Raw genomic sequence first — 15,132 nt, 5'->3', positions numbered from 1 at the left:
AACCGTTATTAAGAATCTCCCCAACAACAAAAGTCCTGGACCAGATGGCTTCACAAACGAAATCTACAAAACTTTCAGGAAACAGTTAATACCCATACTTCTTAAGCTATTCCATAAGATTGAAGAAACAGGAATACTTCCTTCCACCTTTTATAAGACAACATCACCCTAATACCAAAAGCTGATAGGGACAGAACAAAAAAGGAAAACTACAGACCAATATCTCTGATGAACATAGATGCCAAAATATTAAACAAGATCTTGGCCAACTGGATACAGCAACACATCAAAAAGATTGTTCATCATGACCAAGTGGGATTCATCCCAGGAATGCAAGGCTGGTTCAACCTCCATAAGTCAATCAATGTCATTCACCACATCAATAAAAGCAAAGCCAAAAACCACATGATTATCTCAATAGATGCAGGGAAAGCCTTTGACAAAATCCAACACCCATTCATGCTCAAAACTCTACAAAAAATGGGAATAGATGGGAAATTCCTCAAGATAGTGGAGTCTATATATAGCAAACCTACAGCCAACATCATACTCAATGGACAAAAGCTGGAAGCATTCCCCCTCAGATCGGGGAATAGACAGGGCTGTCCACTGTCACCGTTAGTCTTCAACATAGTATTGGAAGTTCTTGCCATAGCAATCAGGCAAGAGAAAGAAATCAAAGGGATACAGATTGGAAGGGAAGAAGTCAAGCTCTCACTATTTGCAGATGATATGATAGTGTACATAGAAAGACCTAAAGAATCCAGTAGAAAATTACTGGAAGTTATTAGGCAATATAGCAAGGTATCAGGCTACAAAATCAATGTACAAAAATCAGTGGCATTTCTTTATGCAAACACTAAATCTGAAGAAGAAGACATCCAGAAATCACTCCCATTTACTGTTTCAGCAAAATCAATCAAATACCTAGGAATAAAGTTGACCAAAGAAGTGAAAGACTTGTATACTGAAAACTATGAGTCGCTACTCAAGGAGATAGAAACTGATACCAAGAAATGGAAAGATATCCCATGCTCATGGATTGGAAGAATAAATATCATCAAAATGAATATTCTCCCCAGAGCCATATACAAATTTAATGCAATACCCATCAAAGTTCCACCAAGCTTCTTTAAGAGAATAGAACAAACACTACAATCATTTATCTGGAACCTGAAAACACCTAGAATTGCCAAAACCATCTTAAGGAAAAGAAACAGAAATGGAGGCATCACACTCCCAGACCTTAAACTATATTATAAAGCCATCATCATCAAAACAGCATGGTACTGGAACAAAAATAGGCACACAGACCAGTGGAACAGAATTGAAAGCCCAGAAGTAAATCCCAACACCTATGGGCATCTAATCTTTGATAAGGGGGCCCAAAGGATTAAATGGAAAAAGGAGGCTCTCTTCAATAAATGGTGCTGGGAAAACTGGGTTGAAACATGCAGAAGAATGAAATTGAACCACTTTATCTCACCAGAAACAAAAATCAACTCCAAGTGGATCAAAGACCTAGATGTCAGACCAGAAACAATCAAATACTTAGAGGAAAACATTGGTAAAACACTTTGCCACATACACCTCAAGGACGTCTTTGATGAATCAAACCCAATTGCAAGGAAGACTAAAGCAGAAACAAACCAATGGGACTACATCAAATTGAAAAGCTTCTGCACATCCAAAGAAACTATTAAACAAACAGAGAGACCCCTCACAGAATGGGAGAAAATCTTCACATGCCAGACATCAGACAAGAAACTAATCACCAAAATATATAAAGAGCTCAGCAAACTTAGCCGCAAAAAAGCAAATGACCCCATCCAAAAATGGGCAGAGGAAATGAATAAAACATTCACCTCAGAGGAGATCCAAAAGGCTAACAAACATATGAAAAACTGCTCTAGGTCACTGATTGTCAGAGAAATGCAAATTAAGACAACACTAAGATACCACCTCACTCCTGTAAGAATGGCATACATCAAAAAGGATAGCAGCAACAAATGCTGGAGAGGTTGTGGGGACAGAGGAACCCTTTTACATTGCTGGTGGGAATGTAAACCGGTACAGCCTCTGTGGAGAGCAGTCTGGAAAACTCTCAGAAGGCTAGACATGGACCTTCCATATGATCCAGTAATTCCTCTCCTGGGGTTATACCCCAAGGACTCCATAACACCCAATCAAAAAGAGGTGTGTACTCCTATGTTCATAGCAGCACAATTCATAATAGCTAAAACCTGGAAGCAACCCAGGTGCCCAATAACAGATGAGTGGCTGAGAAAGCTGGGGTATATATACACAATGGATACTATGCAGCTATCAAAAACAATGAACCCACCTTCTCTGACCCATCTTGGACAGAGCTAGAAGGAATTATGTTAAGTGAACTAAGTCAGAAAGATAAAGATGAGTATGAGATGATGCCACTCATCAACAGAAGCTGACTAAGAAGATCTGAAAGGGAAACTAAAAAGCAGGACCTGATCAAATTGTAAGTAGGGCACCAAAGTAAAAACCCAGTGGTGAGGGGTGGACATGCAGCTTCCTGGGCCAGTGGGGGGTGGGAGTGGGCGGGAGGGATGGGTCACAGTCCTTTGGTGGTGGGAATGGTGTTTATGTACACTCCTAGCAAAATGTAGACATATAAACCACTAGTTAATTAATATGAGAGGGGGGAAATCAATTGTATGTCTCAAAGTTTCTCAAAAGACAAACTGAATCTTTTTAATATATAGGCTGTGTATTTGATATGCGGACTCTCTCAAAAGCCTAGACCAAGTAGATTAGAAGCATCCAATAGCACAGCTATATACACGATACTGGATACTGTACAGCAAACCATAACAAAGGGACTTTTCAAAGTTAACCCAATTAACAAATAATGTGATGATAATATTAACTATCGATTGTCTTTTTGAACCCTAAGGCAGCAGGATCCTCACATCTCCACTATAGAGCCCCTACTTCCCCCAGTCCTGGAACCCTTGGATAGGGCCCACTTTCCCGTATGCATCTCCCAATCCAAACCAAATAATATTGCATCCGCCGACCACAGCCTAACCAACGCAACGATTGCCACCTCAACATGCTTCACCTCAGACTGTATCCAGAGACTTCACGTGTGGAATGACAACCCTTCAACTTCATTACTCGGGTGAGACCTTTCCTTTTATAGTACACTCTAATTTCATCTCAGGTTGTTCACTTTCTAACAAAGTCCCATAACCTAGATATACACCAGTTTCTGTGAGAGAGAGCTTATGTGCACACGTATCCATAAACTACTGCAAAATATATACCTGAAAGCAGAAGTACACTAGAGTTTGCAGTGAGTACCTCCCTAACACTTCCTCTCCACTATTCCAAGCTTGGCATCCATGATTGCTCAACAAATTGTTTGGCTTCATATGTTAACTCTCTTTTCAATCACCAGGTTCCAGATGCCACCAGGATGCTGGCCAGGCTTCCCTGGATTGAAGACCCCACCAATGTGTCCTGGAGCTCAGCTTCCCCAGAGACCCACCCTACTAGGGAAAGAGAGAGGCAGACTGGGAGTATGGACCGACCAGTCAACGCCCATGTTCAGTGGGGAAGCAATTACAGAAGCCAGACCTTCTACCTTCTGCAACCCTCAACTACCCTGGGTCCATGCTCCCAGAGGGCTAGAGAATGGGAAAGCTATCATGGGAGAGTGTGGGTTATGGGGATTGGGTGGTGGGAATTGTGTGGAGTTGTACCCCTCCTACCTTATGTTTTTGTTCATTAATCCTTTCTTAAATAAAAAATTTAAAAAAAATTATTCTTGAAGAGGACAGATTGAAAAATATGTAGAAATTCATCAGTACTATTAACATTACAAAATAGTGAATCAGTCATGATATAACCAATACATAATCATAAAATTTATCTATGTGGCCTCTATAATAGTGCTAGCTTTATTTCTGTAATTAAGCCCATGCATACAGGCTACTATTTAATGCCTATGAGAGCTTTTCCCTTTGGTCTTTCTTGTACTTTTTAATTTAAGATATTCCCCACAGTGTTATTCTAAAATGTACTTCTGAATAAAAAAAAGCATGCAAGTCAGAGGAATTTTGTGTCTCTTTGCTGTTTCAATCCAGCCACAAAATATAAAAGAAAAATAAATCACCCTGAAGGATCAAAGTAACATCTTAAAGAAATGAAATTCTTACAAAAGTGAGCCTGAAGATATATTTATATATATTTACCTAAATCTACAAGACTATTTCATACAAAAAATTGATCTTGGTAAACTTAAATATTAGTTAAAATTCTTCTAGGATGATTTTATTTGTAGCTATTTTTAAGAAAGGGAAAATTGTGGACAAAACGGGAGTAAACATTTATGTATAATGAAAAGGCTATGAACTTCCAAATCACTAGATTTGGAGACAATTAAATACACTTCAATACAGAGTTACCCTTAGTACTGTGTGATCTTGATTCTAGTTATCTAGTTAGCAAAACAGAAGAAATAATATATCAGATAGAACTCACAATGAAATTGTTGGCACATGAAAAGTATTTAGTAAAATGACTAGAAAATATTAGTAATATACTGATACATCAGATACTAAAGCTCATATCTTTAAATTTTACAGATTTTATTTTATATTTGATAATTAAAGAAATAGTACATCAAATTTATCTTTTATGAATCTTTATACTACCTAGATGCTTACATCTTCAGTCCCATATCCTAATACCTCTCCGTCTCTCTCTCATATATGTATATATGTACTATAACTGGCATTTACAAGTAGTTCATTGTACTTTCATTTGTTTTTCCTCAAGAAATGTCAAGTTTAAAGAAGAGATTCTTGGAATAAGTTTTTGGAACTTAAAGGTATGCAACAAGTTGGACTCAAATTTATTTTCCACAAAAACTATGCTCTGTGTGTGTGTGTGTGTGTGTGTGTGTGTGTGTGTGTGTGTGTGTGTGACAAAGAGAGACAGAGAGAAAGAGAGAGAGAGAAAACTGAATGAGATGAAGAAAGTATCAGGGATTTTTAATGGATTAAACATGTACCAAAAGGAAACTATGAGCCTGTGTTTTCCCACTTGATATTTAATCACTGTAGTAGAGAAGCACTGAACTAAATGTTATATTATGCTAAGGTTGCACAAATGTTCAGGAGACAGTATAATGCAAGAGTTTACATTCTATATTTGGGTTCTTTCTCCCTCTCTTCTTTTTTTATTTTGCTTAGTAATAAACAATTTTAATGAAAAGCTATAAATATGTTCCTTTGTGTCCTTAATAGAACGAGTTCTTCATATGATCAAAATTAGTTTAGGATGTCTGAGTGCATAAATAAAGATGTACAAACTCATAACAATATCCTTCTTTTTGCTTTATTCTAAATGTATCAGTGTTAAAAATACCTTGATCTTCATGGGGTGAGAACATAAAATCTACAGGTAAAGCCAAGAACCCCAATATTAGGATTATCGTATCTGAATTGCTAAATTTCCATATTAGAGTTTTTGGTTTGGTTTGATAGTTTGTTTTTTCCAAATTGACCAAGGACAGCTATTAGTTGTCAACAAATTGAACATATTTTACTACTATGATTAAAACCTTACTTTGTTTAAGGAATAGATATTTATTTATTATAAATAATAATATATACAATATTTTTATGATTGTGATAGTGTAATTAAACTGCATGTAGAATAAAAAAAGGAAGTGTCATATGGCTGAAAAAAATGACTCAACACAAAAGCACGTTTTTTTACATCTATGAGTTTCTGATTTCAACCCCCAAATGACAAATTGAGTCTACTATAAATTTGTTGTAATCTGTATCAGTTCCACTGTGCAAATACTCCAGATTTATAAGCTGGTCACTATTGATGACTTGTTTTCTTCTGTATCATTTCAGATTTACTGAGTGTCTAATGCTTCCGGGCTCACCTCCACCTCATGGAATATCAGAAAAATGTCACAGAATTTGTTTTCGTGGGATTGTGGGGAAATAAGCAAATAGAGCTGCTGTTCTTTGTTTTGTTCCTGCTCTGTTACCTGGCTGTCCTAATGGGGAACTGCATCATCTTACTCACAATCACCAGCAGCCATCTCATCCAGCAGCCAATGTACTATTTTCTCTGCCACCTCTCCTTCATGGACCTCTGCTACACCTCCACCGTGGTCCCCAGACTAATCAGGGACTTGGCCTCAGCAAGAAAAACCATCTCTCATAACAACTGCATGACCCAGCTCTTTGCTGCCCACTGGCTGGCTGGAGTGGAGATATTCATCTTAGTGTCCATGGCTTTTGACCGCTATGTCGCCATTGTCAAACCCCTGCACTACATGGTCATCATGAACAGGCAGAGGTGCACCCTGCTGATTGTGCTGGCCTGGGCGGTGGGGTTTTGGCATTCCATTGCCTTACTGTTGGTGATACTCAGCTTGCCTTTCTGTGGTCCTAATCACATAGATCACTATTTTTGTGATGTGAAGCCTCTTTTGAAACTAGTGTGTAAAGATATTCATGTTAGTAATATCTTAATGATTGCAAATTCAGGAGTAGTGGTGGTTCTGGTTTTTCTTATCTTAGTAGCTTCATACATCCGCATACTGTATAACCTGAGGAAACACTCTGCCGCAGGTCGACGCAAAGCTCTCTCCACCTGCAGTTCTCATGTAATGGTTGTAGTTCTCTTCTTTGTGCCCTGTATCTATATTTATGTTCTTCCTGCAGGGGGTGAGAACAAGGATAAGGAGATCTCAGTGTTTTACACTGTGATCGCTCCCATGCTAAATCCTCTCATCTACACCCTGAGAAATGTGGAGATGAAAATTGCCATGCAGAAGGTGTGGTCTCAAATGGTATATTCAGAATTAAAGTAAATCAGGAAATACTCATTGTGATGTCAATCCTGTTTCCCTAGGGCATTTGCCTTTGAGATGTTATAGAAAACAAATTATCTTTCTCTTTTTGAGGGGGGTGGGGGTGGCAGAGATTTGACTAAATGTCTTAATGCGTTTAGTCAAGATAATTTTTACAGTGATTCAGACTGTAATCGAGTCCACTTAATTCAAGGCATCAACACTTGAATTTCAGAAATGCAGACCTGACTTTCTAAAATCACATAGCTGAACATTTCAACACCCTTCCCCTAAATATATTTGGGATCTCTTTTCCTTGCCTTCTAACCCTACCATTTTACTTGTTTACCCCATTCCACCCTAAATTGGCCCTAGTTGAAGTTACTAATGTCAGAATTCACTTCACTGATAGAAAGCAGTGCATGGCAGTAAAACCCTTTGCAGCGGGAGCACTTGGGATACAACTGGTTCTTTCTGTTTTCTAATTGTGTCTTAGCAATTCACGTCGATAGAGGTAGAAAGACAGAGAAGGAGAGAGAAAGAGTGAAGGGGAGAGAGAGAGATCACAACACTGCAACTTCCTTGCTGTGTGAGAAAATGGAATTCCCCATATTTAGACTAGTTTATTGAAGATATCTCAGAAACTAGATAAAATGAAATCACGCTAATGCACTGTTTGTTTCAGCTCTGCACCTGGCGGATATGAATGTTTATCTTGAAACTGCATACCCTGTAACCCCTTCCTCCTCAGCTATATGTTAACTTGTCCATTTGGCTTCTATAAACACTGCTTGCTTTCTCCCTAGAAGATAAGAATCAAATTTTCTCCTTGAGACTTTTACCCCAAAGATAAATTAGCAAGGACATATAGACCCCTCCAGTCATGCAGACACCCCCTACACCTTTCCCTTTTAAAGGAGGGTGAATTTCAAACCTGGTTATCTCAGAGCAATGGGGGGGGGGGCAGACTTGGTACTGGCCTAGGATCTCTCAGCTGAGGTTTGTCTTTGTCTTTTGTCTTTTGTCTTTTGGTGTTGTCTCTTTGTAAATATGTGGACTGGCCTTATTTTCACTCTTTCAAACTTAAGAATAAATTCCTTATACTTCACGTATATACGCGAGTCGTGTCAGTTTGTGTTGGTTCGGATCAGAAGTGCTCTTACAGTGGGGACCAGGCTTGCACCTGGGTTGTGTACATAGCAAAGCTGTGCATGACTGACATGAGCAATTTCATTGGTACAGCACTTCATTTAATGGAGCTGCATCCCTCAACTAGTTTGAAGGGATGATGTTAACTTGTGTCATACATGGACCAGAAAGTTAAGTTAGGCATGTGTCTTTCCTCTCTACCTTTTAACTTGTATCATTTTTTTTGCTATTATGCTTTCATCCAGTTATCCAAGCACATCACAAGCCCTCTCATCTCTTTACCTTTCTTTCTTTTTTATTTACCTATTTATTAATGGTTAGAGATAGAGAGAAGTTGAGAGAGGAGGGTCAAATAGAAAGTGAAAGAGACAGAGAGACACTCCTGCAGGTGGGGACAATGGGTCTGATCCTTGCACACTGTAATAAGTGCATTTAACCAGATGTGCCACCACCAGCCCCTATTTCTTCTGATATAACACCTCCCAAGCTTTCTGAATCAGCTTGTATATAATTCACATCTATTTTGTAAATTTTTTTTAATTCTGGAAGACTGAAAATTAAGTAATAAAAGCGAAATATTATGATCCTGCCCTGCTCCATTTTTTTGCTAATCCCATGTGCATTTTCTCATTTTAAATACCCCTGTACTCAATAATATTCTATCTAATGTGTGTTTCCAATTCAATTGGGGCAGATTAAGTCATACCTTTATTTATTTTTTATTTTTTATTTAAGAAAGGATTAATGAACAAAAACATAAGGTAGGAGGGGTACAACTCCACACAATTCCCACCACCCAATCTCCATAACCCACACCCTCCCATGATAGCTTTCCCATTCTCTAGCCCCCTGGGAGCATGGACCCAGGGTCATTGAGGGTTGCAGAAGGTAGAAGGTCTGGCTTCTGTAATTGCTTCCCCGCTGAACATGGGCGTTGACTGGTCGGTCCATACTCCCAGTCTGCCTCTCTCTTTCCCTAGTAAGGTGTGTCTCTGGGGAAGCTGAGCTCCAGGACACATTGGTGGGGTCTTCAATCCAGGGAAGCCTGGCCAGCATCCTGGTGGCATCTGGAACCTGGTGAGAGTCAACATATGAAGCCAAACAATTTGTTGAGCAATCATGGATGCCAAGCTTGGAATAGTGGAGAGGAAGTGTTAGGGAGGTACTCACTGCAAACTCTAGTGTACTTCTGCTTTCAGGTATATATTTTGCAGTAGTTTATGGATACGTGTGCACATAAGTTCTCTCTCATAGAAACTGGTGTATATCTAGGTTATGGGACTTTGTTAGAAAGTGAACAACCTGAGATGAAATTAGAGTGTACTATAAAAGGAAAGGTCTCACCCGAGTAATGAAGCTGAGGGGTTGTCATTCCACACGTGAAGTCTCTGGATACAGTCTGAGGTGAAGCATGTTGAGGTGGCAATCGTTGCGTTGGTTAGGCTGTGGTCGGCGGATGCAATATTATTTGGTTTGGATTGGGAGATGCATACGGGAAAGTGGGCCCTATCCAAGGGTTCCAGGACTGGGGGAAGTAGGGGCTCTATAGTGTAGATGTGAGGTTCCTGCTATCTTAGGGTTCAAAAAGACTAACGATAGTTAATATTATCATCACATTATTTGTTAATTGGGTTAACTTTGAAAGATCCCTTTGTTATGGTTTGCTGTACAGTATCCAGTATCCTGTATATAGCTGTGCTATTGGATGCTTCTAATCTACTTGGTCTAGGCTTTTGAGAGAGTCCGCATATCAAATACATAGCCTATATATTAAAAAGATTCAGTTTGTCTTTTGAGAAACTTTGAGACATACAATTGATTTCCCCCCTCTCATATTAATTAACTAGTGGTTTATATGTCTACATTTTGCTAGGAGTGTACATAAACACCATTCCCACCACCAAAGGACTGTGACCCATGCCTCCCGCCCACTCCCACCCCCCACTGGCCCAGGAAGCTGCATGTCTACCCCTCACCACTGGGTTTTTACTTTGGTGCCCTACTTACAATTTGATCAGGTCCTGCTTTTTAGTTTCCCTTTCAGATCTTCTTAGTCAGCTTCTGTTGATGAGTGGCATCATCTCATACTCATCTTTATCTTTCTGACTTAGTTCACTTAACATAATTCCTTCTAGCTCTGTCCAAGATGGGTCAGAGAAGGTGGGTTCATTGTTTTTGATAGCTGCATAGTATCCATTGTGTATATATACCCCAGCTTTCTCAGCCACTCATCTGTTATTGGGCACCTGGGTTGCTTCCAGGTTTTAGCTATTATGAATTGTGCTGCTATGAACATAGGAGTACACACCTCTTTTTGATTGGGTGTTATGGAGTCCTTGGGGTATAACCCCAGGAGAGGAATTACTGGATCATATGGAAGGTCCATGTCTAGCCTTCTGAGAGTTTTCCAGACTGCTCTCCACAGAGGCTGTACCGGTTTACATTCCCACCAGCAATGTAAAAGGGTTCCTCTGTCCCCACAACCTCTCCAGCATTTGTTGCTGCTATCCTTTTTGATGTATGCCATTCTTACAGGAGTGAGGTGGTATCTTAGTGTTGTCTTAATTTGCATTTCTCTGACAATCAGTGACCTAGAGCAGTTTTTCATATGTTTGTTAGCCTTTTGGATCTCCTCTGAGGTGAATGTTTTGTTCATTTCCTCCGCCCATTTTTGGATGGGGTCATTTGCTTTTTTGCGGCTAAGTTTGCTGAGCTCTTTATATATTTTGGTGATTAGTTTCTTGTCTGATGTCTGGCATGTGAAGATTTTCTCCCATTCTGTGAGGGGTCTCTCTGTTTGTTTAATAGTTTCTTTGGATGTGCAGAAGCTTTTCAATTTGATGTAGTCCCATTGGTTTGTTTCTGCTTTAGTCTTCCTTGCAATTGGGTTTGATTCATCAAAGATGTCCTTGAGGTGTATGTGGCAAAGTGTTTTACCAATGTTTTCCTCTAAGTATTTGATTGTTTCTGGTCTGACATCTAGGTCTTTGATCCACTTGGAGTTGATTTTTGTTTCTGGTGAGATAAAGTGGTTCAATTTCATTCTTCTGCATGTTTCAACCCAGTTTTCCCAGCACCATTTATTGAAGAGAGCCTCCTTTTTCCATTTAATCCTTTGGGCCCCCTTATCAAAGATTAGATGCCCATAGGTGTTGGGATTTACTTCTGGGCTTTCAATTCTGTTCCACTGGTCTGTGTGCCTATTTTTGTTCCAGTACCATGCTGTTTTGATGATGATGGCTTTATAATATAGTTTAAGGTCTGGGAGTGTGATGCCTCCATTTCTGTTTCTTTTCCTTAAGATGGTTTTGGCAATTCTAGGTGTTTTCAGGTTCCAGATAAATGATTGTAGTGTTTGTTCTATTCTCTTAAAGAAGCTTGGTGGAACTTTGATGGGTATTGCATTAAATTTGTATATGGCTCTGGGGAGAATATTCATTTTGATGATATTTATTCTTCCAATCCATGAGCATGGGATATCTTTCCATTTCTTGGTATCAGTTTCTATCTCCTTGAGTAGCGACTCATAGTTTTCAGTATACAAGTCTTTCACTTCTTTGGTCAACTTTATTCCTAGGTATTTGATTGATTTTGCTGAAACAGTAAATGGGAGTGATTTCTGGATGTCTTCTTCTTCAGATTTAGTGTTTGCATAAAGAAATGCCACTGATTTTTGTACATTGATTTTGTAGCCTGATACCTTGCTATATTGCCTAATAACTTCCAGTAATTTTCTACTGGATTCTTTAGGTCTTTCTATGTACACTATCATATCATCTGCAAATAGTCAGAGCTTGACTTCTTCCCTTCCAATCTGTATCCCTTTGATTTCTTTCTCTTGCCTGATTGCTATGGCAAGAACTTCCAATACTATGTTGAAGACTAACGGTGACAGTGGACAGCCCTGTCTAGTCCCCGATCTGAGGGGCAATGCTTTCAGCTTCTGTCCGTTGAGTATGATGTTGGCTGTAGGTTTGCTCTATATAGACTCCACTATCTTGAGGAATTTCCCATCTATTCCCATTTTTTGTAGAGTTTTGAGCATGAATGGGTGTTGGATTTTGTCAAAGGCTTTCCCTGCATCTATTGAGATAATCATGTGGTTTTTGGCTTTGCTTTTATTGATGTGGTGAATGACATTGATTGACTTATGGAGGTTGAACCAGCCTTGCATTCCTGGGATGAATCCCACTTGGTCATGATGAACAATCTTTTTGATGTGTTGCTGTATCCGGTTGGCCAAGATCTTGTTTAATATTTTGGCATCTATATTCATCAGAGATATTGGTCTGTAGTTTTCCTTTTTTGTTCTGTCCCTATCAGCATTTGGTATCAGGGTGATGTTGGCTTCATAAAATGTGAAGGGAGTATTCCTGTTTCTTCAATCTTATGGAATAGCTTAAGAAGTATGGGTATTAACTGTTTCCTGAAAGTTTTGTAGAATTCGTTTGTGAAGCCATCTGGTCCAGGACTTTTGTTGTTGGAGAGATTCTTAATAATGGTTTCAATTTCTTTGTCTGTGATTGGTGCATTTAGATTTTGTAGTTCTTCTTGGTTCAGTTTTGGAAGTGCATAGGTTTCTAGGAATTGTTCCATTTCTTCCAGATTCTCTAGCTTGGTGGCGTATAGTTCTTTATAGAAATTTCGCAGGATTCTCTGGATTTCTGTGGTGTCAGTTGTGATATCTCCTACATCGTTTACAATTCTATTAATTTGAGTCTTCTCTCTTTTTTGTTTGGTGAGTCTGGCTAGGGGTTTGTTAATTTTGTTTAATCTTTCAAAGAACCAACATTTGGCTTCATTGATCTTTTGTATGGTTCTTTTATTTTCGATGTTGTTTATTTCTGCTCTAACTTTAGTGATTTCTGTCCTTCTGGTTGATTTCGGTTTCCTTTGTTCCTCTCCCTCTAAGTCCTTGAGGTGTGCAGTAAGGTCATTCATTTGGACTTCTTCTTGGTGTTTAATATGTGATTGTATGGCTATAACTTTCCCTCTCAGTACTGCTTTAGCTGTGTCCCAAATATTTTGATAGGTTGTGTCTTCATTTTCATTAGTTTCCAGGAACATTTGAATTTCCTGTTTGAGTGAGTCTCTGACCCAGTGGTTTTTAAGGAGCATGTTGTTTAGTTTCCAAATTCTGTCTTTTAATAATTTTCCGTTTGTTGTTAAATGTTAGTTTTACTCCACTGTGGTCTGAGAAGATACTTGGGATGATTTCAATGCTCTTGAATTTATTGATGCTGTCTTTGTGGCCTAACATGTGGTCTATCCTTGAGTATGTGTTATATGGATTTGAATAGTAGTTATATTCCAGTTTTTTGGGGTGGAGGAGTCTGAAAATGTCCAAGAGGTTTAGTCTGTCAATCTCTTCATTCAATTCTCTTGTATCTTTATTGGTTCTCTGCTTTGTTGATCTGTCTAAGTGTGAGAGTGGGGTATTGAAGTCTCCCACTATTATTGTATTACTATTGATGTATTTTTGAAATTCTTTCAGTAGGTGCTTAATGTATTTAGATGGTCCCTCATTGGGTGCATAGATGTTAATAATTGTTAAGTCTTCTTGGCTGATTGCTCCTCTAATCATTATGTAATGTCCTTGCCTATCTTTTATTACTTTATTTAATTTAAAATCTATCGTTTCTGAGATGAGAATGGCTGTTCCTGCCCTTTTTTGTGGACCGTTAGCCTGTATGATAGTTTTCCATCCTTTCACTTTAAGTCTGTGTTTATCTTGTTGTGACAGCTCGGATTCTTGCAAGCAGCATATGGTTGGGTTATGTTTTCTGATCCATCCCCCCACCCTGTGCCTTTGATGGGTGAGTTTAAGCCATTGACATTTATTGATATTATGGATTTAATGTATTGTAGTGCCATTATTCTAAAAAAAATTTGTTTACTCTGATGTATTGCAAGTATTATAGTGATGTTCTTGTTTATAAGATGTCTTTTAGTACCTCTTTCAGTGCCGGCTTGGTGATGGTTGCCTCCTTTAACTGTTGTTTGTCTAAGAAGGTTTTGATCCCTCCATCTAGCTTGAATGAAAGTCTAGCAGGATATATTATCCTTGGTTGAAACCCTTTTTCATTCAGGGCTTGATAGATATCTTGCCACTCCCTTCTGGCTTTTAGAGTTTGAGTGGAGAAGTCTGCAGATAATCTTATGGGTTTTCCCTTGTATGTGACTTTTTGTTTCTCTCTTGCAGCCTTTACGATCCTTTCTTTATCCTTACTTCTTCTCATTGTGACTATGATGTGTCTTGGTGTCTTCAGGTCTGGGTTTATTCTGTTTGGTACTCTCTGGGCCTCTTGAACCTTGATATCTTTTCTGTTATTCAGGTCTGTGAAGTTTTCTTCTATTATTTCCTTTAGAATGTTTGCTTCCCCTTCCTATCTTTCTTCCTCTGGCAGGCCAATTATACGAATGTTACTTCTTTTGAGATCATCCCATATGTCTCTGTTGTTGTTTTCAGAGTCTCTCAATCTCTTTTTAAGCTCTTTCACCTCTTTCTTAGTTTTCTCTAACTCATCCTCTGTCTGACTAATTCTGTTTTCTGCTTCTGTTAGTCTGCTTTCCCTTGCCTCAGCTTCTTTCTTCATTACAGCTATTTCAGCTTTCAGTTCTCTAATTGCCTCAAGATAATCAGTATTTTCCTTGGGGGTCTCAACTGTTGTTTCCCTAATACTGCTATTCCTTTCCTCCAATGTTGTTTTCATTTCTGTGATTAATAAGTTTATTATTGCTTGCATACTTTTCTTATCTATGTTTACTTCTGGCTGATTTGTAGTTTCTTCTGGGCTCTTGTCTTCATTCATTGGAGTAGCAGTTTTATTTGTTTTTAATCTACCCCTTTTTTGTGTTTCTATTTTTTTATGCTCTGTTGTTCCTTAGTTGTTGTGTCTTGAGTACAAGTAACACTGTACTAAATACCTTTATGACAATTGCACTCACCAGCCTCCGGAATTACAGTAGCAACTGAAGTAAGTATTGAAGTAGTTTAATCGTTACCAGTTAGCCAAACAATTTCTCCAGTCCGTGAAAAAATAGTAACCAAATCCCAGTGAAGAAAGAGAAGAGAAAGAGAGGATAGCAAGAATAGGCAGTTATGCAAATCTACTATCCAC

The 15,132-nt window shown here is 38.7% G+C and overlaps 1 protein-coding gene across 1 annotated transcript; it reads left to right on the top strand.

Moving 5' to 3' along the window:
• The first annotated feature begins 5,953 nt into the window (after nt 1-5,953).
• LOC103116482 (olfactory receptor 4P4-like) lies at nt 5,954-6,883 on the top strand. Its single transcript, XM_007526379.2, has one exon. The coding sequence runs from the start codon at nt 5,954-5,956 to the stop codon at nt 6,881-6,883; it is 930 nt and encodes a 309-aa protein (XP_007526441.2).
• Nucleotides 6,884-15,132: the final 8,249 nt, after the last annotated feature.

This window comes from Erinaceus europaeus, chromosome 17 (assembly GCF_950295315.1).
Source record: "Erinaceus europaeus chromosome 17, mEriEur2.1, whole genome shotgun sequence".
In the NCBI taxonomy this organism is placed as follows: domain Eukaryota; kingdom Metazoa; phylum Chordata; class Mammalia; order Eulipotyphla; family Erinaceidae; genus Erinaceus; species Erinaceus europaeus.
The sequence above is the reverse complement of the archived record's forward strand: the minus strand, read 5'-3'. Positions and strand labels throughout refer to the sequence as shown.

Excerpts from the sequence above, each read along its gene's own strand:
- LOC103116482 (XM_007526379.2), top strand. The coding sequence starts at position 5,954 with ATGGAATATCAGAAAAATGTCACAGAATTTGTTTTCGTGGGATTGTGG.